The sequence below is a fragment of the Halichondria panicea genome, chromosome 4 (genome assembly GCF_963675165.1).
Source record: "Halichondria panicea chromosome 4, odHalPani1.1, whole genome shotgun sequence".
NCBI classification, from domain to species: Eukaryota; Metazoa; Porifera; class Demospongiae; order Suberitida; family Halichondriidae; genus Halichondria; species Halichondria panicea.
Genome location: NC_087380.1, coordinates 4,213,300 through 4,238,474, shown reverse-complemented (window position 1 = coordinate 4,238,474; position 25,175 = coordinate 4,213,300). Strand labels below are relative to the sequence as shown.

The window sequence follows — 25,175 nt, the reverse complement described above, 5'->3', positions numbered from 1 at the left end:
CCTAGCCTGCGGTAGGTCTAAAAAGTGGGGTGGGGCTCGTTATAAGAGAATGAAAAGCTGCTCAATAAAACAGCCATGAGTGACAATGAAAGAAGTAGATCATTTTCTGACCCTGGAATGACTGGAGGCAATAACTCAGCCTTGAAGCCTAGCTGTAAGAAGAAGCTGACCCTGTGTGTGGTGGGCAGTGGAGGAGTGGGCAAGAGCTCTCTCACTGTGAGATACTTGCAGGGACATTTTTCAGAGGTGAGTCCACCGTGCAGGTGTAGATTATTGTATACTGGCAGCAAAAAAGAAAGCCTCATGCATACTGAGCTTGTAAGTGCTATGCTTGTATATTAATAATAATAACTTTCTTTTTTTGCAGTATTACGACCCAACAGTAGGTGAGTGAGTTTAGTCACAATGTGTTTTACTACAGGTAATTATTGTTCAAAAGGTTTTCACGAAATAGCATCCCTTTTGCAGCACGCATATCATGCCTGCGATTATTTAGATGTGTGAGTAAAATTAATTATTTGCTATACATGCTTAATCAATTATTATTTTTTATACCCCTTTACCCCCATTATAATACAAGTGCTAATTATATAAGTATGCTTGTTTTGACAGAGGAGAGTTACATCACACAAATTGAGTACGGATTCGATCAGCATGATGTGGAGATTATTGACACAGCTGGCCAAGAGGAGTTCATGCTCTTCAGAGACTCATCACTAGCGAAGGGAGATGCTTTCCTGGCTATGTTTGCAATTAACTCTCCTGAAAGCTGGTACGACGTTCAAAAGCTAAGAGCAAAGATAATTCAGGAAAATGATGGAGATGAACGGGTACCAATGGTTTTCATCGCAAATAAGAGTGTAAGTAATTCCCATTCCCTCTAATATATGTCATTCACTCAGTCATTGCTGACACAAGACAAAGTAATTACATGTATACAAGTCAGCAATGTTTATTTACAGAAATGGCCTTAGTAATTATACTCGTAGTGAAGTCACTCATTTTGCTAAGCTAGTTAAGAATAATAAACAACCTCGTGAATCAGATTCAGAAGTTATGCATAAGCTTAGTCAGGCATTGAATATCGGTAACCACAGGCAGTTAGAAGGCATGATGTTTACAGGTTGCTGTAAAAGGTCAAGGTTTATACAGGGCAATCTAAGCTGTTGTTTTGGTAGATAGGGTACATGTGCTATATGCATGCACAGAGCGGCATATAATTACATACAGAACGTATACAGAATATTAATTGCATGGTTGCATCTGATCGAAGGAACTGCATACATAATATTATGATATACTAATTATAGGGAAAGATTTTAGGAACATAATTTTGTATAGCGATATAGATATCATGGTTTTACATAATTGTTAGTATAACCAGGACATTCTGAAGAGCTGATATGAGTTCTAACTACATATTCTGAGGCTGCAAGAGCAAGCTTGATTGCATGTCTCCACTGCATGATGTTCAAATGACTGTTTTGCTATTTTTGCAGTAAATAAAACCAGTTGTTGACCAACCTCGATCAGCATTGGTTGGTTACACCATAATTACTATAGTCAACTAGTAATACATATAGGCATGAATTATAGCTACAGTGCACAAATCTCACTGTATTGAAGTCACGATGGATTGCTGTGAACAAACTGTATACATGTTTTATTCAGGATTTAACTCCAGAAGAATCACGAAAGGTTAATTTTGATGAAGTTTTGGAATACTGTGAGTCATGTGACTGTCCACTATTGGAAACCTCCGCAAAGACAGGACTAAACGTTGTAGAAAGCTTCAGATTACTGCTCGACAGAATATCAGAAATAAAGCCAACAAACTTCAAGGACTCAATACTGACTTTGCCTGATCATAACCTAACTAAAAAGGATGATAGCAAATGTGTTATATCATAAATTGATTTTTTAGTTTGCCACTTGTTATGTATAGTTATAATTATAGCAACACGATTTCCCTCCTAATAATTGATTGGCATGGTTTCAACTTGATCGAATGATACATTGTACATGTGCACCATGTAATCTGCATAAAAAAATATTATTAGTGGATTAAGAATTGACAATCTTATTCTGGGTCTCTACAAGTAAAGGGTGGTGGTGTCAATAGTTTTGGGAGTAGGACCAACTGCAACTGATTGAAGTGGTAGCACCTGTGCCCGGTGTTCTTGAGACAGTTTTCCAATCGGGTGCCATGACTACGAGAAAAAGAGAATCAGTATTGTAACTAGATTCGAGTGTCAAGTGTACTTGTACTTCTTTCAAAGCATTGAAACCACTAGACAACCGTACATAATAACAGAGCTAACAAAATTACATGGGTGCTATTAATATATATTGTGAGCTTAAAAACTCAAATGAGCGTACCTTCTTAGAGTTGATAATGTCTTCACAAACTCTGAGCCAGGCAAGTGATGGTTGTTCCTCAACATACAGCATTCTTCTAGTGTGACCGACATACTTGTTCTGTCCTTGCCGCTTTTGCAGGAGGTCATTCTGCCACCTCTCACCCAATGCACCAGCTGATGCAAGGCAACTAGAAGCTCAATGTTCTTAGATTTATGGGTAGAATAGGTTTTCTTGAGGTGGCTCAATAGATCTTCGACTCTTACTGCACGTAGTTGTGCTTGTGAGGCTACAATTGAAACAGGTCTATAAAGGCCGGGGAACAGTATAAATTGAGAATAGTCTTACATTGTTGATTTTTGACAAGTTCTAAGAACTTTTTCACATAGCAACAAAGGTGATCCAGAGATTGACTGTTTATTTCATCTTGTAACTGAAGACTAGTTGTCAAGTTGAGACTAAAGGCAAAAAAATAGTATTTAACACATCGATCGTACTTGTACTTGCAGACCAACATACTCGTGTTTGATATGTGCGAATGTTTGCTTTTCATTCACTCCCTGTGTGAATAGCACAGGAACCACAGATATAAGTTCTCCAGACTGTATCGCTTTGTCTGGTAACAAAGCCATTAGATCCGGAGCAATAAGAAATTGAACAACCAAGGAGTCTCTGCAGATAAGAGTACGTGCATTTTATTATTCACAGCACTTACTACATACCTTGTTCCTTTGATTTGAAAATCTATAGCACCATCTTCACTCCTGAGGTCCAGTAGCTGCATAATGTGTACATGCAGTTATTATAATACCAATAAAAAGTTGGGATTTAACAGATGTGTTTCCGTGGTGTAGTGGTTATCACGTGTGCTTCACACGCACAAGGTCCCCGGTTCGATCCCGGGCGGAAACTATATTTTTATTTTTTGCTCACCTGAAACTTGACGCATGCCAATTCAGCAACAGCTACACACATATCTTCAAGCATCCCACTTTCATCACCTGAATGAAGACAGATATCATCAACACAAACCTAACAGTATTGATAATCACCTGCAGAGCTCAATAAGCTCTCAAATTGAGCGAGAAATCCGATTTTCCTAATCTGACGCAAGTAGGAGGGATCAGTGAAGTTTTGACTTATGCTGGTGTAGAACGAAGTCACAAGAGAGGTTAGCTGTGGGTGGGGTCATTCATTATAAAATCTGAACACACGACTCGTTAACATACAGCTTGGGAGAAAACCACATCTCTTCTCAACTTCAAAGCCTTCAATTCTTTGACGTACGAGTCAAGCTGCAATACAGTATATACCATGGTAACAGTTTATAACTATCTGAATCTCTATATGAACATGCAGCACCAGTGAAAGATGTGTACTAAGTGGGTACTGGGTACTGGGCAATTGTATAGCCCGCAAATTCAATTTAAAGCTTCTCATGAGAGACAAATACGGATTTTATCATGGCTATACATGTACTATTGGGTCACTGCACTCTCACCTGGACCAGAGCAAACGAGAGAGAGGTGGTGGCCACTCTGAACAATCCCTCCACAGTCTGCTTAAGTTTTGAGAACTCAGGAATCAATGTATTGGACCACACATAAGCTGAAACAGTTAAACATAGCAAGTATGAGGATGCGTGAGGGTACGTAGCTAATACAAGAAAGCTACAATTTTAATACAGATGCAATGTTTTACAGACTGTTTCATACACTCACTCGGCTTGAAGGTTCCTAAACCAATGCCAATTTCAGACGCCACTGCTAAATGCTCTGAGGAAGAAAGAAATGTATGTACATTGTAATACAACCACAACTACCTAACTACCTAAGAATCTTTTTCAGTGCATGGGCATGTGCCAGGAGCATAGTGGTATATACGTAGTTGGGCGGAGCCCGACCGTCCCTGACGGGAGGTAGGGTTTCAAGCCTATGTCAGGATTTGTCTTTGCTGCAACTATCGTTGCAGCCCAATCAGATTGCAGCATTTCTACTGTGGTCTGTGTCATGTCCGGTTGCGCAACCTCAAGCGAGATTAAATAGGTTAACACCCACTTCAGAATAATAATATTCATAGAATAAAATGATTATTCATAGCTGCTTATCAGCGTGTTACATAATTATTCAGCAAGACAAATCCTGACATAGTCTTGAAACCCAACCTCCCGTCAGGGACGGTCGGGCTCCGCCCAACTAGTATATACGGTAATTATCCCGGTAGTACATAGTCAAGTACATGTACATACTACCGTACAGTGGGAAATTTTCGTGAGGTGAAAAATTTCGTGTTTTTACTTACGTTGGTCTACGACGAGAAGAGTAGCTGACTCCACCAGCCCCACAATTTTGACCAGGTCATTCTGGATACTGCTGATCGAGTCAGACTGCAGGTGGTCAAAATTCATATAATTATATAGTTACATGTACACAAGGGTCCTTTACAAAATAAAAGGAGCTATACTACCGATGCATCGACCAGTTACCCTACACGTATACATAACAAGCTGTTGCACTACTGAAATGAAAGCTTCCTGCTCTAGTATTGTCCGAGAGTTGTCAGATTGGAGGTACTTACCATCATCCATTTGGAGCTGATCTGCACAACTCTGCTTCCGTTCCACAACCAGTCTGCAGGAAAAGGACACATCAATAACAAACAATACAGTTATTGACAATTACATTTTTTTGCCAAAAAAACCAAACATGTACATTACCCCACAGACAGCATGCATGCATGGGGAAATAATAGCGCCAGAAAAATCGATACTGTGTTACTTCCTAATCAGCCCAGGGATAAGGCTATACAATACCTAGTCTCGTTCCCAGACCGAGTTGTCTCTAAATAATGCTAGATTGCAAACTACATGCAGGCCTTGGTATTGATGTATCTGGGTGTGGTTAGGAGCCAGAATGCATATTTTGAAGAATAACACTCCTGTCGGTAAGGGCAGCATTGGACACCGTCCTACCATAGCTATGGTCCTACCTAGCTTGTAGTCTATCACAAAGCTAAGAGGATCAAGGGGAATTCTGGTTCCTAACCACGCCCAGATACAATCAATACCAGGCCGTATTTTTCACCATCTGTTCGTGAAAAATTGGCCTGGGAACGAGGCTAGAGCTCACCGGAGGGAGATGGGACGCATTTCAAACACTTGCCGCAGGTACACTTTCCCACCACTGCAATAGATTGTCTCTTCATACTCATCCTCTTGGCATCCTTAGAGGTGGGTGGGGCAGTTGAGAGGGCATTGCCTGGCCGGGCAACGATCAGACCTTCTACAGCTTCCTTGACAATCTTTGTCTCCATCATCCAGAAGAGATTTTGAATCTGTGAACGATTGGATAAAGACACTCTTGATGATGTGATTATACAATTACGAGCCTTAATTATCAACTTTAAACAACATTTTCAAACCATAATTGTAATACTGTACATGTAACAGAGTGTAACCAAATAGAGGATTGTTTTGCTTGTGCTTACTTGTTTAGAGATAGCAGTGACTGCCTCGTTCATGGCGGTGGGTTTGGCATCGGCTGTGGCAGAGTAGAGCGCACTGTTGTACTTGCAGATAGCTGTTCGTATCTCTGCCAGTTTGGCTATAGTCTGTTTGATAGAGGAGGCTTTACCCTCGGTCGACTTGCAGATAAAACTGGGACTATGGAGGAAAGGGAGGCAGCAAGCAAGCACGTAAACACAGACAATTAATTAATGGTCAATTACACCTTTAGTTTTGCAATGCTTTAATTTTCGTATGATAACGTAACCAATAATACAAAATTAAGTTATACAATACACAATGATACATGTACATGTACTATACACCAGCCTGTTTAGGGTACTCCACACATGTATGTAGTTTACCTTGATCGACACTCGGAGAGCAGCTTTCTTAGACCTCCATTCTTGAAGCTTCGACCATGATCAGCAGGGCAGCCAAACGTACAGAAATTGTATGTCCTCTCACCTACATGTACAAAAAATATGTATCACAAAATTGAATGCTCAGATGTAAAGTAGTACGTAAACTGCCATGCTACCGTAGATCTATTATATGGGCTAAACTGTGCCAAGGTTGGTGTTCCCATACAATGTACTATGTACATGTACCTGTGACTAGAGTATCTTCGTGGGAAGACTGGACCCTCATTCGCTGGAGGTGAAGGTTACAGGGAATAAACTGAAGTGTTTCGTCTCTCTTCACAGTGCTTCGTTTGAATCCACACGTTTCTGCAGTGGTAGCAAAGTATGTAACACATACACTGGAGACTAAAGTGAGACACCATAGAACTCATAAGCATGGCTCGAACTCACTCAAAACCAAGAATATTTCTAACAGCTGATAGTACGTAACACAATGGGAGTACCTGATAAGCAATGACAATTACAAGGTGATCCTCAGCTAGCGATCAAAACGGTTTGAGTACCTACAGACCACACCCACCTCCGAGGTTCTCCATTTCCCCGATGTATTGGGAGTAGCTCTGAATGGACTCATGCAGCATGGCCTGGTACTCACGCAGCACCCCTAGCCACTTGTCACCAAGCTACATGTAGGTGGGGCAAATGCACAGATGTACATGTATAAGTAAGAATAGACCGAAATGAGTATGGACTCTGGGGTATTGTATGTTAAATCGGACTTTCCCCCTTACACAGAGGAAAGTAAAACAGAGTGATAGGTGATAGAACAAAGTGTAATGTTACTAAATACAGGTGAATATTTTTTATTATGAGTGCACGCGCATGTTGCAACTTACGGCACCAATTGAGTTGAGCTCCTTTAGGAGAGCAATGTCTTCACGATTATAGCACTTCCTACACAAACAACCCACAGAATTACGTAGTATACGTGGCAAGCCTAATATAAATTGCAATAGACTGGGACATAGTGGAATACAAACAAAACTGTATTGCATGAACCGAAGTATTCCGTTCTGGTGTTAAACAATACGGTATGTGTATCAACTCACAGAAGCTCTATTGGGACCTGAATGTTGAAGACGCACTCGTACATCTCTTCAAACACTTTCAGTTTAGCATCTTCAGTTTTGCTGCTCGGGAAACTGAAGTGGCAGCGAGTCACATTCGTCAGAATATTACTGTGTGTGAGGGTGTGTGTGGAACTGTGATGATGAAATGAACATTTATTCTGGTGGAAATACTACCGTATAGCGGGTTATTTTTGAGGATTGCCCAAACTAAACATTTCGAGGATAGTGGTTCAAATGACCACACCCCTACAGTAGAGAGGTTTCAACCGGATGTAAACCAATTTTCGAGGCACTCAATTTTGGGTCAATCCTCAAAAACCTCGAAAATAACCCGCTATAATTATGGTATTAAGATGCTCCCTTAATATTTTATTTGTGCACTTCACTTACGGCAAGACTCCACCGGGTAAATCCTTGTCAGTACGCTACAAAAATAAAAGCACAGTCAATAACAATTACACAGCTACTCTTATGATAGTGTATTTGAACTCACATTGACGAGTGCATTTCTTCGCAGTTGATAGCTCTCCTCCACTTGAGAAACTTGGGTCACATTTACCACCAAAAAACCACACACAAATTGACCTTGGCTGTATATGAATACAAAATACATTCATGCATGTGAATACGTGATTGTCTGGTGACTAACCTGAGGGGCAGCTTCAGCTCTTTGGTGGTGGTGCTTTCAGTGAGAGAGCTGATATTGCATGTTGCTATGCCAATGATATTACCCTACAGAAAGATTATACTTCAGGTATCTGAGATTACATTAGTAAAAAATGTGTAGTGATGGGATATTCAACAGAAGTACAATACCGTATAACTGGAAAATTTGGCGATTTGGCGCAATTTACCAAAGACTGCCAAATTAAAAACCGTCAAATCGGTAGACACAACGTCATTGCAACAGAAGCCACGCCTGAGACGCCAAATTAACGAGTGGTGTAAGCTACACTGTGCTAATGCCTCTTGCCATGTTTTGCTTTTGCTCTAGATAGAGTGTTACTTATGGAAGAGGCAATTTGTACATAATGTTATGGTATGTTATTTTCATTGTTGACACACACAGTCATTATAGAAAACAGAAGTGGCTTGATGAATGATCTTCAGGGATAGAATCATATCTTCTACAATGTTATGCATTTCCCGTCAATGAATAATAAAAAAGGGGTGGATCTGCAATGAGGTCAGAGTTCACAACGGCTGCTTATGACTCTTGTAGCTAGCAAGGCTAACTCATAAGTTAAAGAGAAAGAGAAAGTTCGCTACAAAAGATCTGACGAGACTGCAACAGCCTTCATTGTAGTCAAACTAGCCATAACTCAAGAAAGAACTTTAGTTTGCAAATCCACAAAAAGAATGTAGTTTTGTCGCATTGTAATCGCGTTGAGCAGTTACAGCTGGAACGACACACATACAGACGAACACACTGTCAGCTTTACTGTATCCCTCGTGCGGCTACGCCTTGAGGCATAAAAACCGCCAATTATGTTCAAATGGCTCATCCATACATGTAATACCCACCAAATTTTCCAGTTATACGGTATATTTTATTGTGTAACGGCCAAAATTAATTGGTCTAATCTGAAAAATCCATCCCAACATTTTGACCATTACCCAATCTAGAAATGACAATTAACCCTAAGGAAATCTGGCACTCTGTACTCACCACCCGAAGGTGTACTGAGTTCCCCTTGACTGATTGCGACTTCAATACCTACAGTGTCAATTATGGTACATACGTAGTTGCACTATTCATAATAGTGTATAATTACCCCAGCCACTTTACATTTAGGGTTGTACGGTGGTACGTCAACCATAAAAAGAGAGCAAATATAATTATCACTGTAAATAACCTGCTATTATCAAATGAGCCTACAGCTTAAAATCAACCGGGGAAACGTGAGCCCCTGCCAAAAAGATAAACAGTTGCACTCACCACGCCCTCCAACAAGCACTCCTCTTGTCCATCTAAGGTGCAGTCACCCATCTCCATATTGGTGTGGTTGACAGAGAAGACCTCGAACTCTAGGACCCCAGTGAGGGGACACGAGGGACCCAGGTCTAGTAGCACCAGATGAGAGTAGCAAGGAGACACCGAGCTCTGGTGGCAGGGGTCGTATAATGTGTGAGGAGAGAAGTGTGTGAGGTGTGGTGGTGAGGTCATTGGCACAAGGAGAGGAGGGAGGTACATTTATGCAACAATGGCTATAAAATTACTTTTGATCAGGTACTCACTCTAGCGTTAGCTTAAAGACACAGAGAATCCTATGTACAATTAAATTATAGTGTCAAACTAGCTTATTCACCTCGATGACATCGGTGTGTGAGAGGGTGGCTAGGGCAGTAGTGTCACCTTGGTTGGTGTAGGACTGCACCCTCACCATCGTGGATGGGGGATTTCCCTCATCGCTGGTGGGAAGGTTACAACAACCTGAAGAGGGTAGTGTTAGTAACAGCACAATGTTTTAAGAATGAGAGTTGACCGTAATAATTATGAAGTCACAACGAGCAGGGAATAAGAGAGTTGAAATGCTTTATGCTTTGACAACTTACTGAGGCTGAGCTCATACTTAGGGCTCATGTGTTTGACAGTGGCTACGTTTGTCAAACTCTGCAGCTTCTGCGCACGCTCTGTCAAAGAAGGAGAATGATTCAGTGAAATTAGATGCATAAAAGTGCGATCCATAATTTGATTACCTTTGTTTGAACTCCTGGCGTACAATGTTCTTCTGGCTGGAATAGAACACAGTACCAACTCACAAACACAGTACTCGGTATAATGAAACACACAAGTAAGCAAGACTAAGATATCAGAATATTGGGGCCGTTGAAGATTCCCGTTAGTAAAGAAGGTAGCTTACCATCTTTTTCATAGAGCTTCTTGGATGGTAAGACCTGTGAGCCTATGATGGAGACTCCTTTGTCCTTGAGGGGGTCCTGTCCTGTTAGACCCATTATCTTGTTCTGGAGCTGATACAGAGTTGCTTTTAAAGTCTCGTAGCTGTGTGTGCATGTGTGGAGAATAGATAAGCTGCAATTCAGTACTAGTATAGCTAGTGGTAGTTGCAATTGAGTACTGTGCATGTATAAAGCTAGTCTGGGGGCCAGACCTAATAGCTCGGGGCCAAAATCAAGAGAGCTAGGATTCCAAGAGCACACGGAAGTGCTGCAAGAGTCTCCAGACCTCTTTCTCTTCTTCCCCCTCCCCCCTCTGAGAAAAGGTCTGGCCCACAGACTAGTATAAAGCTGTAAGCAGCACTGCACCAATTCGCCCTCGAATACAAACTCTGTTCACAGAGGCTCAATTTAGAGGTATAATTAATTTTGTGGGTGGGGCTGGGCCCACAGGGTGGAGAGATGGTGTGGCTTGTTAATTAAAACTTATACATGTACGTTTTTTGAAGACGTCCTCGCAGCTCTGTTGTCAAAGATGCTTGGAAGAACAGTGAGATGGCGCCCTCTGTGTGCACAGGTACTTGAGAAATTTATTACCAGCCCGTCACTAGATCTAGCCAGCTATAGCTATACAATCTTTATCAGGCTATGCCTATGGTTCAATGCCTGCTGTTCACTGCACAGCTTCAGCGCCCAGTCACCCTTGTTGGCTCCCCTTCCCTGCTCCCCACAAGAAGGTATGCCCACCAACTAAATGAGGAGTTCCTTGTAGAGAAGCCTGGGATAAAAGCAAAGTTGTTTGATGGCAAGAAACTGGCAAATGTTATCAACAGTGAGGTGGGCGAAGAAATCAAGAAGATGGTGGCTCAGGGAGAAAGGTGAGAAAAATGCCCCCCCTCCCCTCCCCCCCGCTGTAATCTGGAACATGTATAAAGGCGAGATGAAAATGGTGCTCTCTAAATATGAATTTAAGACTCAGTATACATGTATGTACATGTAGTCTAGCACCAATGCTATTCTTTTGTTCCCAGAGCCCCACACCTCGTGGCTGTGCTAACAGGTGATGACCCTGCTTCTAAAACGTACGTCTCCAACAAGGCCAAATCAGCAGATAAGTGTGGGATGAATGCGACCACTATTCTCAAAGATGGCTCCACCTCAGAGGAAGAACTTTTGGCCCTCGTAGACGACTTGAATAATGACGACGGGGTGGATGGTATCTTAGTACAGCTGCCTCTACCGAGTCACATAAACACTAACAGAGTCATGCAGGCAGTGTCACCTGCTAAAGATGTCGATGGATTCCACATCCATAACATTGGCTTGTACTGCTCGGGGAACCCAAGTTCCGCCCTAATACCCGCCACGCCCCTTGGAATACTGGAGATGATCAAACGCTGCAACTTCCCAACATTTGGCAAAACTGTTTGCATTGCCAACAGGACCAAAAACATAGGTATTCGATTGTGGTACACCATAAATTGGTTACACTGCTAAATTGTTGCTTGATACCAGACTAATATTGAAACCAGATATACAGAGAACACATACATGTATTCCAAATACTATGGTATATACACACTGTAGGCTTCACCCTGAACACTCTGCTGCACAGTGATGGCACTGGGGACGCCACAGTGCTCCAGACCCATGAGCATACACCCCGAGAGCAGCTCAAAACCAACTGTCGACAAGCAGACATTGTTATTTCAGCCACTGGTAAGCTCGGCCTTGAAGGTGTGTATAGTGATGGATTGTGCCTATTATTGCAGGAATACACAAGCTTATCACAGCGGATATGGTCAAGGAAGGAGCTATGGTCATTGATGTCGGTGAGACGTGTATTGATAATAATCATCATTGTTGTCAGACTTAGTATTAAATGTGTGACATAGAGCGGTTTGCCCAGAGAGACTGATGCTGTAGCCCATTGTACATGTACGATACAATTATAGTTATTATCACAAAAATTATTATTGAAAGCACAAAATAATTATTTTGTGCAGGCATTATTCCTATCAAGACCAAAAGTGGCAAAATAAAGATTGTAGGTGACGTGGACTTTGAACCCGTGGCTCAAAAAGCAGCTGTCATAACTCCTGTTCCTGGAGGGGTGGGACCTCTGACCGTTGCTATGGTGATCCGGAACACTTTGTACATTGCTCAAAAGAGTCTACGTTTTGACTTCAAAAGCATTCACGAAGACAAAAATTGAACAAAACTTTCAGAGAGGATTATTTTTGTTTTCCCAAAGAATGTGCTTTTCAAATAGTTATAGAATTTTGATGTTACAAAAACCAAGACTTAGTAACAGTCTTGATGATTAGAAATTCATATTGCATTTTGTATACAGCACAGTGACATGTACACAGACACCAATGCCTACGGTAATATAAATCAAAATTACATGGGTATAATGGGTACACGTACGTATAATAATGTTACCAGCTGTAATGTGTAATACAGCAAATAACCTCTCTTTAAATTTTCTCTCTTCTACACACCTTGACATTTTGATGGTGATGATCCAGGACTCCAACTCTACCTCAGAATGAGCACTGAGGAAGTAAGTGCGAGAGTCATCGTTCTCAAACTGGAGGACAAACGAGTAGGGTCTCGTCTCATTGTGCACCCTGTCTACGTGGACTCTCTCCAGCACAATCACCCCCACAGGGTCGTTCTTCTGTATAGGGGGTGGGGTGGACACACTATATATGTAATCTACCTGTAGCAAGAGCCCATAATGAAAGAGGGAATATCGAACGTAGTACATTTTAGCATACTGTACATCAAATGTACGCGGAAAGTAACGTGACTTAGTAACTGACCACATCTGCCCAAAGCTACATGTACTTGCCTCTTATTGTCATATTGTCTGATAACGCGTTTCGGGCAAGAAGTTACATTACTTTCCGCATACTGTATAGCGGGTCTATTTTTGGACGAAAAATTTTGACAATTTGGTGTAAGGTTTAAATATAAAATCGCCAATTATACTTCAAGATACAATGCCATAAAATAATAATTATAGTGATCAATAATACCGATGCAGGCATGATTGTTAAAAGTTGCCAGTATTACGATGGAACCTCCATTAACGACCACCTCTGAAGAGCAACAGCACACTATAAAACGTAGCCAAGAGCTCAGGTCTAGATTGAAACTACAATGTAAAGCAACCTCCCTCTCAAGACAGCCACATACAGCTTTCTATAGTCTAGTCCTCAATCAGCTTTAGCAATTCCCCCAGAACAGACAGCCACACCCTGAATCAGTAATGCTAAGATTAAATATTCATTAATTTATTTTGCACAATTGTGAATAAACCTACATGTACATGTAGCTATTGCTCGTCCATACAGCCTTTTCAAAGCTTGTATATATGACCTAGAGAGCAGTTAACAAAGTTCCAAGATTCGCTTGTAAAGGAATTTACTCATAAGAGCATACATGTGGATGACAATTGAAACCTCTCAACAGAGACCACTTCTCTATAACGGTCAAAAGGCTGTACCCCAATGGTGTCCGTTTTATGGAGGTTCTATTATAGTTCAATTGCCTCATTCGCCACATATACTCGCTATATGGTACATCTGATGCATGGGTATACTATATTCATAGTACCGTATAGCGGGTTATTTTCGAATGGTGGAACATTTTGTATATTTCGTATTGTAGAGCATCACACGAAAATAAAAAAATTACTTCTACTGCAATACGTTCAACGTAACTATCTTAAGCTGTACAAAATAATATTTAAAATACGAATATTTAATTGGGCAGTTCATACGAACATTTGCACAAACGAAAATTACCCGCTACAGTAGAACTCGCTAATCCGAATACATGAAATTTCCGGATTAATGGACATTGAATCATCAACGAAGACACTTGTGTACATGTACATGTATTGTGGCCAGAAGGGAAGCTGATATACCTTATAGTGGGCAATTTTCGGGGGACAAAATATTCGTGGTTCAGCAATATTAATACATTTCGTGGGTAATATTTTCGTGGTTGGAGCTTGCACTGCAGGTAAAGGTAGGCAAGGTCGCTTCATTCGTGGGTAAAATATTCGTGGTCAGACCTCCAACCACGAAAACCACGAATATTTTGCCCCACGAAAATTACACGCTATACGGTAGCTAGAATAGACCTTCTCTCCAATGGAGTGAGTTTTGTGAACTCTCTTTGTTTTCTTTGCAGTAGCTATTGTACTGAGCGAGGTATTGAGCACGTTATTAATAAAATTATTGCTGATTCAGCAAAGCAATAGAGTGCGCATGCGCAGTAGTCTATTCTACTGACAGTCCCTCCTCTTTTTTATTTTGCCATTTTGTTTTGGGGGGGTGCTAAGAGTATTACATGACTTCTCTACAAGCAAAATTATTTTCGGGATTGTCCGGATTTGCGAAGTTTCGGACTAAAGGGGTCCGGATTAGCAAGGGTCTACTGTATATGTATTAGTTAATGTACAGTGTAGAGGGGTTTACTTGTCATAAACCCCGAGGCACTGTGCATTAATTAATATATGTCCCATCTGATTGGCTGGCTGGTTGCTATGCTATATAAGCTTGCATGACTACCACATAGCAACACTATTCAAACAAGAAGACAACTAGGAAAAGAGAGCTCGTCCACACCAGGGCTCCTGTCCACACTCAAAGCCTTGCGCAGCCTGGACAAAATATGAGCAGCCAGCCCCTCCCTCCAAGCGACCGGTACAGAGCCACTCCCCCTCTCTGTTCAATTAGTCAGCCCCTCCCTCCACTTACTGTGCAGCAACCAGCCAGAAGAAACTGATTGGCTGGCTAGTTGCTATGCATCCAGCCTATATAAGCTTGCATGACTACCATATAGCAACACTATTCAAATATACCACTATAACGGAATAGGGACCATCCAGCAAGCAAAGACTGTGAGTTTGAACCATTACCCACTAGAAGCTCTATACAGTGTACAATAGATAAAAGTTCATGAATCTACATTTTTACTATATGTATGCAGAGGAGGTTGGACACGCATCACCATGACGCGTTCAGTCATGTGATAATTGTAGAGATTACAGAATACCTTTAGGGTCAAAGGTGAGAATGTAAAAGCAGTGCAGGTAAAAGCTAGAGAATGTTGATGAATGGTCCGACCTTCTCTGCTCATATAGATTATAACCCTTTTAAACAAAAATTAGAAAGTGCCAAAAAATCTAAATACTACATAGTATGTCTAGCATCCCTCTTGGAATCTTTTTAGCAGTGTAAGGGAAGGTGGGAATACTTTTAGGCCGCTTCTGGCTACTTGCAGTGTCTCTATACAGCTTGCAGAACAGTAGAGCCTCGAGGTGCCTAATGGTGCCTTTTGGGTATATTTAATTGGACTGGAACGCACGTGATGACAAAAACCTTACGGTGAATGACACACGGCTAACTTCCTTTGGCATACATGTATGGTAGCAGTGAGTGCCTGTCTCTAAACAATAGGTGTAACAACAGCTAGCATATTATACTATTGTGAGTGAACAGTGACAGTGTCAACAGATTCTAAATGGTTTATTATGGAAACAAATTCTACTTGTTAACAATCTTGGACTGATAAAATCACTGGGGCAATGTTCCAGCAATGGTGTAGCCTAAACCACCTTAGGCAGGTATTCCTTTTAAAGGTGGCAGTACATAAAGGGTGTGCAAATGTAAACCCTGTTTACACAGCACTCCAGATGTCCCAACTACATCAACAGTTTGTACTTAGCAATGAACTAAGCAAACAAAGTTCATTTACTCAAGAGTTGATGCCACCTGCACTGATAAAAGGCTCAGACTCTTTTAGTGAACACCCGAGCACCCACATCAGAAAATTAATAATGATGGGTGTAACCGAACAGTGCCTCTAAAGCAAGGGGGCAATGCCTAAATACACTGTGTCATCAATCACTCACAATGTTGCGACAACTGTTGAGAGTGTTGTCAATAAATTATTGTGTGTATTCTGTTGTTTAATGATGTCAGAGTACCACATCACACACCCTCACCTCCCATCCTCCACAGTCATCTACTTTGAAGTAAAAGAGAAGATTCCCCTTCAATCTAAACCATCTCTGCTTATAGCCTGAGGCAAAAAAACAAACCTTATTGAACCAGCACCATTGGCTAAACAATTTGATTTATGGATACTATATTAAATACGACCAATGAAACTCTTCACAAACTCTTCACGATCACGCGAGTTCGAATCAGTATCAACAAAACACTGATCAAATTTGAAGATCAAAGATGTACAGGGCAAAGGGGTTAATTTTAGCCTACCCTGTCCTTTCCCAGCTCCCTTCTTCTCCAGCAGACCTTCTTTGTCGGGAGTGAACATGGTTGACCACTTGGCTAGCTCTTTATCATTGAATTTCATCTTGGACAAGAAGCTAGACATTTATAGACCCACTGTCAGTCCAAGCACCAGCCTCCTTTATAGTGTGATATGCACTGCCTAGATAATTCTGTAGCTCTGGTATAGTGCTATAGCCACACGTATACACAGTACAGGAGTGTATGCTGGCGCCTAGCTAGCTAGCTACCTATTATTGAGGATCAAGGAGTGCCTAATCAGCAGCTTGGAGAACAAAAGGGTGTTTCCCTTCATGTGGTCCTTTTTGACCTGTTCTAAAAGAGGAATATCGTGCGGCTGCGCAGGATAAGGGGGGAGGGGCTGATGCTGCACATGTAAGGTAAAATTGGTCCTGACATGTGCACACAAATCTTATTTTTCACATTTCAGTTCATATCTTTGACTTCAGTTCATTCAGAAGCTCTGGGCTTTATGAAGGTAAGGATGCTCGTTGTTACTTACAAGTAGATGTAGCTATTTTAGATCCTGCATTCTGCAACATTATGTGAATGGTACTGTATATCCCTTCCAGTTTGTGCTGGAAAATCTGTTGGCCAAGGAAAGAAGCACGTGAACAGTTTTTGCAATGAGTTGGTTAATCATTTTTTATATACCTCTTCTTGTAACGACGGTGTCAATCACTGGGAACCCTGGTGAGTGATTGCTCTGGCAAGTTATTGTATTGTCTGCATAAATGCGCAAAACTAGCTGCTTTTAGACTATATAGCAACCTTATGCTATATAATTATAGCAACCTTATGATCAAGACAACAGTCAGTGCTGTTGCTATTGTAGTCAATTTATTTGCCTGCCAATATTTTCACCTATGGCAACATTTTGGTCATAGGCCTTTCCCAATAAATAATGCTAGCATAAGCTTGACTTACTAGTCAAAATAGGCACACCATTTTCATAACAGTTGGTTGATCAACAGCACACAACATGGCACTATTGTTTCAGTAGAAAGAAGCGTTTTCTCTGCTTAGTAAAAAAAGAAGACGCATATACAGTGATTTAGAATACAAGCAAGTTTCTAATATAGGCTACAGTATATAGCTGTCCTCAAGAGTATCGCATAGTCTGGTCTCTTCCTGGGTAGCAAATGAATTTGTGTTAACTCAGCTTAATAGCCAGACAGAGTGGTACCTTTGGAGAGCGAAAAGGTATTGAAACATTGATTGAGAGAGACTAAATGTGAGAATCAATGGTGGCCTACACTAATTAGCTTTGTGGGTACAGACTGTATGCTGGTGTAGTTGTGGTGAAATGTGATAGCTTTTGTGTAGTAGCTGATTGGAAATAGGTGGGAGAAGAGGGTGATAAGAGATAGTGTGTGTAGTAGCTGTGGCTTTGGATTGGACAGTGCAGCATATTTTGTGTGTATCAAGCAACAAGGTACATGTCTGTTTCAAATCTCCAAACTATATATAATCATAATTTCAATTAATCTGGATTCTTCCATAATTATATTTAGTCTCTTACATGCACATAGCTATGCCTCGATAGTTCTGATAGTAAAGAGTGAAAGGTGGTCTGCTCTAGGCTGTTATGACACTACTGTGGTGATGTTTTATCAATCTACACATGGGGTATGGCATGGGAATACCACATGCCATGACACCACATTTCATGCCTCACATTTTAGTTCCTACCATAAGGCCAACAACTGTATTTTAGGCCAGTTGACAACACTGCTCTAGCTATCAAATAAAAAAAAAGACACTTCCCTTGCATCAAATTTTGGTGATGTAGTATAATTTACTCTCCTAAATGTTATGTGGTGTACGTTCTATGATGACGTTAGCAGCGGCAAGAAATTAATTAAGTATTTTGTAAATTTGGTTACAGTTATTAAAAGTTTGACTATCATACTACATCATTAATTTATATAAGAAGCTGCCTGCATGTATATATTAAACGTGGATTATGTTGTATTGCTTCATTTACCTTGCATAGATTGAGCTACACGAGTCTCTTCTGTATTATCATAGATTGAAAAGTTAGTGGTGCACGGTATTGCTTTTACATTAAATCTGCAGTGGATCTTCGAAAACTATCTGTGTTACGCCCTATACAAGGCAGCCGAGTAACTCAAAATAAGAAAGTTGTGTGTTTCCTCGATAGTTATAACACGCCTAGTCAGTGAACCATATGTAGTACTTGCTAATGACTGACCACACCCAGTAAAAGCGTGAGCGTGCTGGTTATAATGAAAGCACCATGGGTGGAGGTGCCAAAGCTACATAAGTAACTCAAAATAAGAAAGTTGTGTGTTTCCTCGATAGTTATAACACGCCTAGTCAGTGAACCATATGTAGTACTTGCTAATGACTGACCACACCCAGTAAAAGCGTGAGCGTGCTGGTTATAATGAAAGCACCATGGGTGGAGGTGCCAAAGCTACATAACATAAAGCTAGTTTTTGCATTAATACCTGCATGCTCTGGGCAGAATCACAGGGAAAACGAAAACTCAAAGAGTGGGTAATGATCGACCATGATTGTTGTTAAAAACGATCGATGCCAAACGTTCAAGTCTAAAATTAATGGCTGCATCAGCAGAGCCTTGCAGCTCTCTTCTCACTCTTGCAGCTACCAATAGCTAGCGTTCTAGTGCAGAGCTAACTACTAAGTAGAGTAGCAACACTCGGTGAACAAGTTTTGCTACGCACTCTTCTGAAAAGGCTGAAAGGCTGCAATGGCATTGCAAAACTAGGCATAACTCAAGAAGGAAGCATTACTTTGCAAATCCACGAAAAAAAATCCAAGAAAACATGACTAGAAGCCTATAGAAACTCTTACTTGCACTTCATTGATCCTTGAGCAGCTGTTGCAGTCTACACACACACACAGACAGACAGACAGACACACTAACACACTACCGTATATACCTCGCTTTCGCATGCGCACCGAGGCGTAACTACTACATTATAGGTATAGGCCTTGATTATAAGTGAGTTGCATGGACTGAGCACAGTTACTTGCAGTTTATTATGCACTGTGTATAAGCCATTAGATAATGGTGTCCTCTTAAGTGTTCCAAATGATCATTGCACTTTATTCCAGACTAGATTATAAGGCAATAATTGGTTGGCGATATTTGGCCATCTTGCTCTGCCGAAGAAGGGCCTTTACTACGGAATGGAATATAGCCTTACCTCATCTATAACTGGGTACTGTACATTGTAGATGCTATGAGTCGTTGTCTTCCAGAAAAAGTATTCAAAACGAATACCATATAGAGGTAAAACAATTTGTTTAACTTGAACACTGAGAGTAAAAAAAATATCATTGTCTGCACTGCACTGCATGCGTTCCGGTTATGTTACCGCGGGGGAAATTTTCGTGCAGGTCAGTTGCCCACAAAAATTAATTACAAATATTTTACCCCTTACCCGCTATATACAGTAGAGCCTTACCATGGGTGTATCAACCTTTTCTATATACGCCCTTGGCTTTACCTAATCTATCCTTGACCTAGGTATAGCTAGATCTAATTGTGTCGACTAAAATTTAATGTAGAGGTATAATATTATTACGGCGCATTAATACATTCTACTTACACACACCCACACTCACAGGATGCTACTGTGACTCTCAATCTGGGGATTGTGACTTAGTTACACATCAGTGCAACTTTACAGCACACGATTTGCAGTTCTATACCTGCAATGTTGAGCTTTCTGTTCAAACCGGTGACATACAACACTACTGTGTGACAGGATCTTCAGGTTCTAATTGTCAATCTACACCTGAAGGTGTGTGCTTGCAGTACCATTTCAGCTACCATATAAACTTTCGCGGATTTTAGACTATCACTTTTTGCTGCATGCATGTACGCGATATTTATTATTTTTAGTACTGTAAAGCTGAATGTGTGTGTGTGTCTATTCGAGCTGTAACTGTTACGGTTGCAGTGTGACGAAAACTAACAGCTTCTATATATTGGATTTGATTTGTGGATTTTCTCAACACCCATCCATTTTGGTTTACACATGCAGTGCTGAGAAAGTGCTGTGTCGGTGGGAGGGAGTGCAATAAATGCATTCTCCCAGATGAGATCACGTACGACCAATGCAATGCTCTCGTTCTCCCCTCTGGTTGTGCCCCACTGAGCTGCGACCAACTCACACCTACTCTTCCCACTCGCAGCACTGAATTAGGTATTCACCACTCTTTAGCATGTAGGGAATATTGATAAATACTATATGCTTTATGCATCTGTGAATTCGTGCTTTCCATTAAATTTTCAATGGGTGTGTACACAGATACTTGGTGGATGCCTATGATATTTTTTCTGGCTGCTTTGGTATTGGTATCAACTGTATTTGCTGTGCCGGTCTGTGTTTGCATTCGACGTCGTCGTCGTCGTCGTAGGAAGGTGAGTAATTAACTCGGGTGCATACAGTCATGTCATCTACATATTATATAGATATACGTGTTGTAGAAATAATAATGTTGTTGGTAAATGCTAGTTACGTGTGTAATTGATATAATTATAGCATGAGATTTATTTTATTTTATGAAAAACACATGCACAAGCACGAGGGAAAAGTTATTCATTATTCAAGAGACACTCTTCAACCCTCTCACAGGCCTACAAAGATAATGGGATGTCCAGTGGCAGCAAATATTCAACCTCTATAATGCAAGAGAGAACATTTGCCCAAGATATTGAATTTGTCAAACCCATAGGTAAGTCCCGTATTCTACCAAGATTATAGGTGGCCCACCCAGATTGAAGCAGTTCTTGTCAATATAATTGTTTTAGTACGGGTAATTTTTGGGTGTAAAATGTTTGTGGTTTTGTGATTAAACCCTGGAGCATGAATCGACCGCCTTTATACTAGCAGTGCGCACAACCACGTAATTATAACCCACAAACTGACTAAGTATTGTATTGACGAATGTTCCTATACCCCCGGAAATTACCCGCTATACGGTATTATTAGGGTTGCTTGCTTGCCTTTGATTTGCTATTAGTCGAGTCATCACTATACAGTAGACTCTGATGTACGGTCACTACCGGCCATTTGGTTTGGCACGGATTGCTATAGCTAGATGTTTACTGCACAAAACTCGCCCTGAAATGTGGCCGTATACTGACCAGTACTGACTACATGTTTTATTATGGCTGTGTGGTTTGGCTGGATTACCATCATTATCCTCGAGACAGAGCCGCAAAATTAGTTGTTAGATTTCGAGGTAAGATCGTTTTTAGCCGCGGCTATTTTTTGAAATGCGGCCAACTTGCTATTGCCCCCCTGGCATTCTAGATCGACTGTGAAACATTGATCTGCACATGCCCTATGCATTTACAAATTGAAATGTGGGCAGGGCTATCTGATGCGCATGCTTACTGCAGAGAAAAAGTGATGACCTTTTTTTAAGTAAAATTCAGAAAATACGCCTCTAGGAAGCAGGAGCATCTTCTTAGTACAATCTACCTTGTTTTAGTTGCTCCATGAATAGCTAAGTTGGTGCCTACAAGTTGCCATACTCAGAGGATATGAAAAACAGTTGATCTTTTTTTTCCAGCTGTTATTTTGCCACCCCTGCAAACCTAAGCTATCTACGGCCCTGATTACGCATAAGCTAATAAACGGTATGCTGATATCACAATAACAGCACATTCCTTTTAACTATTGCCATAATTGTTTGCATAAGGTGCATGTACTCTGCGTGCATTTGCAACAGTATAATTATGGAAGTGCATATAGTTTTACATCCATTGTATGCAATCTCGGTTTGCTTCATTCTGCGTGGCTCTTATGTGTATTACTGTGTATAATTATGTCTTGTCGTTGTTATTATACAGTACCTATAGCATGTGGAGCGTTTGGTGCAGTGTTTAAAGCATCTCGTTACGGAAGAGTGCTTGCTGTCAAGAAGTACATTAACCCTGATGACAAGACCTGTGAAAGGGAGAGAAGAATTTACACATCTGGTATGATCGCCCACTCCAACATCGTCTCCTATGTTTGCAGTGACATACGCTACCAAAGTGAGTTTTGCTATTGTGGTACTAGTCGGTATTAAAACTGGCTGTTTTACTGTGATATCTCTTACTAACACTTGGACAGAACACAACTCCGGAAGAGAATTATGGCTCGTAATGAAGTTTTATGAACTAGGTTGCGTAGCCGAATATCTCAAGGAACACACCATCTCCCCAAATCAGATGCTTAAAATCCTCCAGAGTATAGCAGATGCACTTCAGTTCCTTCACCAGCCGTTCAAATCTCACTACGGTAGAAACCACTGCGGTATAGCGCACAGGGACCTCAAGACTCGAAACATCCTTGTTGCTGACAACAGCGGTGCATGTGTTGTTGGAGATTTTGGACTTTCAGTAATCGGAGATGATTTTGTTGAAGGTGCTGACCCAGTCATTCAAGTGGGTACTAAACGACATATGGCCCCTGAGATTCTCAATAAGACTTTGTCATATGAGTTTGAGTCGTTTTGTCAGGCAGATATCTATGCGTACGGTCTGGTCATGTGGGAGGTGCTGCGTAGAGTGGAGATAGATGGTCAGTAATTTGTTAGTTGATATAAGGATAAAAGCTTAAATTCAAGGCACATGTACATGCACATGCGCTTAAAGTCACATGCCTATCCAGGGAAGACTCCAAGCTTGTCTATAATATACTGTGAGCAAGTTCCCTATTTGTATTTGATATCACACCAGGCTTCTTTTTGACTCTGCTGTGATCCTATATATTATAGTCTGTGTGACCCATTTGAAAGACTTTTCATAGCTGATTTATACACGTAAAGTCCATCTATAAGCTTTGTTTTCAGCATGTGACGAAGACTGGTTTAAAGATAAAATTATTGTGAAAATACCGTTCTTAACTATTATGCTCCGACAACGCCGAGGGTTCCGCCAAAGTTCACCCTTGTTATTTGGTTGCCGGTTTAATTAGCTCAGTGCATAGTTGGCGTGCAATTAATGGCATACCATTAATAGCCAATGTAATTACAAGCACCAGGCTTTACATCAAACATGTATGCTACTGCTCGATGTAAGGGGGCTATACTGTAGAAAATAGAAAAATTAGGCGCTATCTTAATTCCTTTTCCCTTTCAGGAGTGGCCAGCGACTATTCAGAGCCCTACAGCGAGTTTTTGCCAGCAAACCCTACCATTGAGGATGTAAAACGCGTTGTGGTGGACCAGCGGAGGAGACCTGAACTGGGAGAGAGGTGGAAGGGAAATGAGGTGTGTTATGTTTGTATGGCCACTTACTCCGCACGAGTTCCGTATCTTCAGTCAAGACTGCATAAGCATTATGCAATCTGCTATTTATATTTAGGAAATATTTTTAGAATTGTATGTAACGAGCCAAAAGTGTTGTTGTGACAAAGAGGTAGCTTGACACATTTTGTTTTGTTGTGCAGTGTTATGTTGAACGTAGCCACTGCTATAACTTCTCGTTGTAGGTTCACTGGCGTATTCACCTGGCAAACCTCATGGCTGAGAGTTGGTCTCCATCCCCTGATGCCAGACCAAGTGCTGCACGACTAGCAATATGCCTGAGGAAGAACATAGTCTCCCAAGACTGATTCTTATTCATCTCACATTTAATCTGGTTACTGAAGAACACATTAATCATCCAGTTAAGAAATTTTGGCTCATTCAACTTTCCCCTTTCCTACAGTTCTCCCAAGACTGATTCTTAGGTTAACTTTTGAAATTACTGTTATTCATCTCATATTAACCTGGTTACTGAAGAACACATTAATCATCCCGTTACAGAAATTTCTGCTCGTTCAACTTTTTCCCTTTCCTATATAGCAGTTTAGAATTTTTTAGCTGTTAACTTAATTGCTATTGTTTCCTACCGTAGAAACTGGATTATTAGTGAATGCGCTCATGGGGTCAATAGCTCCATACGCTTACGTTTGTGCAGTCATTTTTGAGCCCCACCCAGTAACCGGATATCTCTGTGACAGCTAGCAAGCTAGAAAGTGAGCGAACCAGGCAAGCAGGCTACCCTAACTAGGTCCATATCATGCGAACATTTTGTTTAGTTGCATGCGCAGGCAGAATACAGAAATCTCGAAGAGTGGGTAATTGACCATGCAAGATCATTTTAAAAAGGTTCGATGCCAAAAGTCCAAGTATAAAATTACTCCATCAGCAGAGCCTTGCAGCTACCCAGAGGAGGTACGACAGGCCCGGTGCAGCTTCAAACAATTAGTCTTTGATTGAGCAATAATTATCTGCCCACGTCGTATGTTTTTGCTGAGTGTAATCAGAGGCTAATTGCTTGAGCTGCACCGCGCCTGTCGGACCTCCTCTGGCACTACTAAGTAGAGTAGCAACACTCCATGGACATACGTACTCTTCTGAAAAGGCTGCAATGGCACTCGAGAACGAAGTTTGCAAATCTACGAATTAAAATATGACTAGAAGCCTATAGACTCTTTGATCCTTGAGCAGAACACACAAACACACCGTATAGATTACCTCACTTACGCACCGAGGAATAAAAAGGGTGAAGTCCACCTCATCTAAGTCTCTATTCTCTCAGTATGATCAGACG

General features: G+C 41.0%; 4 protein-coding genes and 1 non-coding gene across 7 annotated transcripts; 4 read left to right on the top strand and 1 right to left on the bottom strand.

The window, feature by feature from the left end:
* The first annotated feature begins 16 nt into the window (after positions 1–16).
* LOC135335485 (ras-like protein rasD) lies at positions 17–2,004 on the top strand. Its single transcript, XM_064531001.1, has 4 exons — positions 17–246; positions 368–386; positions 613–860; positions 1,672–2,004. The coding sequence occupies exons 1-4, from the start codon at positions 76–78 to the stop codon at positions 1,909–1,911; spliced, it is 678 nt and encodes a 225-aa protein (XP_064387071.1). The 5' UTR covers positions 17–75; the 3' UTR covers positions 1,912–2,004.
* LOC135335479 (inositol polyphosphate-4-phosphatase type I A-like) lies at positions 1,991–16,869 on the bottom strand. 3 transcript variants are annotated; one of them, XM_064530993.1, is made up of 31 exons: positions 16,553–16,869; positions 16,279–16,355; positions 12,758–12,936; positions 10,220–10,359; positions 10,056–10,091; positions 9,912–9,989; positions 9,665–9,789; positions 9,295–9,459; positions 9,025–9,072; positions 8,005–8,087; positions 7,849–7,945; positions 7,746–7,780; positions 7,335–7,463; positions 7,122–7,179; positions 6,806–6,908; positions 6,472–6,591; positions 6,226–6,328; positions 5,845–6,019; positions 5,487–5,691; positions 4,936–4,988; positions 4,660–4,744; positions 4,080–4,133; positions 3,860–3,966; positions 3,588–3,653; positions 3,411–3,534; positions 3,292–3,359; positions 3,081–3,136; positions 2,878–3,030; positions 2,707–2,816; positions 2,380–2,647; positions 1,991–2,210 (listed from the first exon to the last, which is right to left on the bottom strand). In XM_064530993.1, the coding sequence occupies exons 1-31, from the start codon at positions 16,668–16,670 to the stop codon at positions 2,081–2,083; spliced, it is 3,348 nt and encodes a 1,115-aa protein (XP_064387063.1). In that variant the 5' UTR covers positions 16,671–16,869; the 3' UTR covers positions 1,991–2,080. The 3 variants fall into 3 exon arrangements, with proteins under 3 accessions (XP_064387063.1, XP_064387064.1, XP_064387066.1); XM_064530994.1 differs by lacking the exon at positions 9,025–9,072; XM_064530996.1 differs by lacking the exons at positions 12,758–12,936; positions 16,279–16,355; positions 16,553–16,869 and adding an exon at positions 10,469–10,611.
* Trnav-cac (transfer RNA valine (anticodon CAC)) lies at positions 3,198–3,270 on the top strand. Its single transcript has one exon. It is a non-coding gene; the product is annotated as a tRNA-Val (tRNA).
* LOC135335482 (bifunctional methylenetetrahydrofolate dehydrogenase/cyclohydrolase, mitochondrial-like) lies at positions 10,675–12,606 on the top strand. Its single transcript, XM_064530999.1, has 6 exons — positions 10,675–10,830; positions 10,938–11,131; positions 11,285–11,709; positions 11,841–11,972; positions 12,026–12,085; positions 12,260–12,606. The coding sequence occupies exons 1-6, from the start codon at positions 10,789–10,791 to the stop codon at positions 12,466–12,468; spliced, it is 1,062 nt and encodes a 353-aa protein (XP_064387069.1). The 5' UTR covers positions 10,675–10,788; the 3' UTR covers positions 12,469–12,606.
* A 132-nt stretch (positions 16,870–17,001) lies between the features above and the next one.
* LOC135335481 (TGF-beta receptor type-1-like) lies at positions 17,002–24,554 on the top strand. Its single transcript, XM_064530998.1, has 10 exons — positions 17,002–17,063; positions 17,158–17,278; positions 20,206–20,382; positions 20,626–20,787; positions 20,893–21,005; positions 21,220–21,319; positions 22,443–22,628; positions 22,708–23,157; positions 23,718–23,848; positions 24,070–24,554. Exons 2-10 carry the CDS (start codon positions 17,212–17,214, stop codon positions 24,190–24,192), a joined length of 1,509 nt encoding a protein of 502 aa, XP_064387068.1. The 5' UTR covers positions 17,002–17,063; positions 17,158–17,211; the 3' UTR covers positions 24,193–24,554.
* Positions 24,555–25,175: the final 621 nt, after the last annotated feature.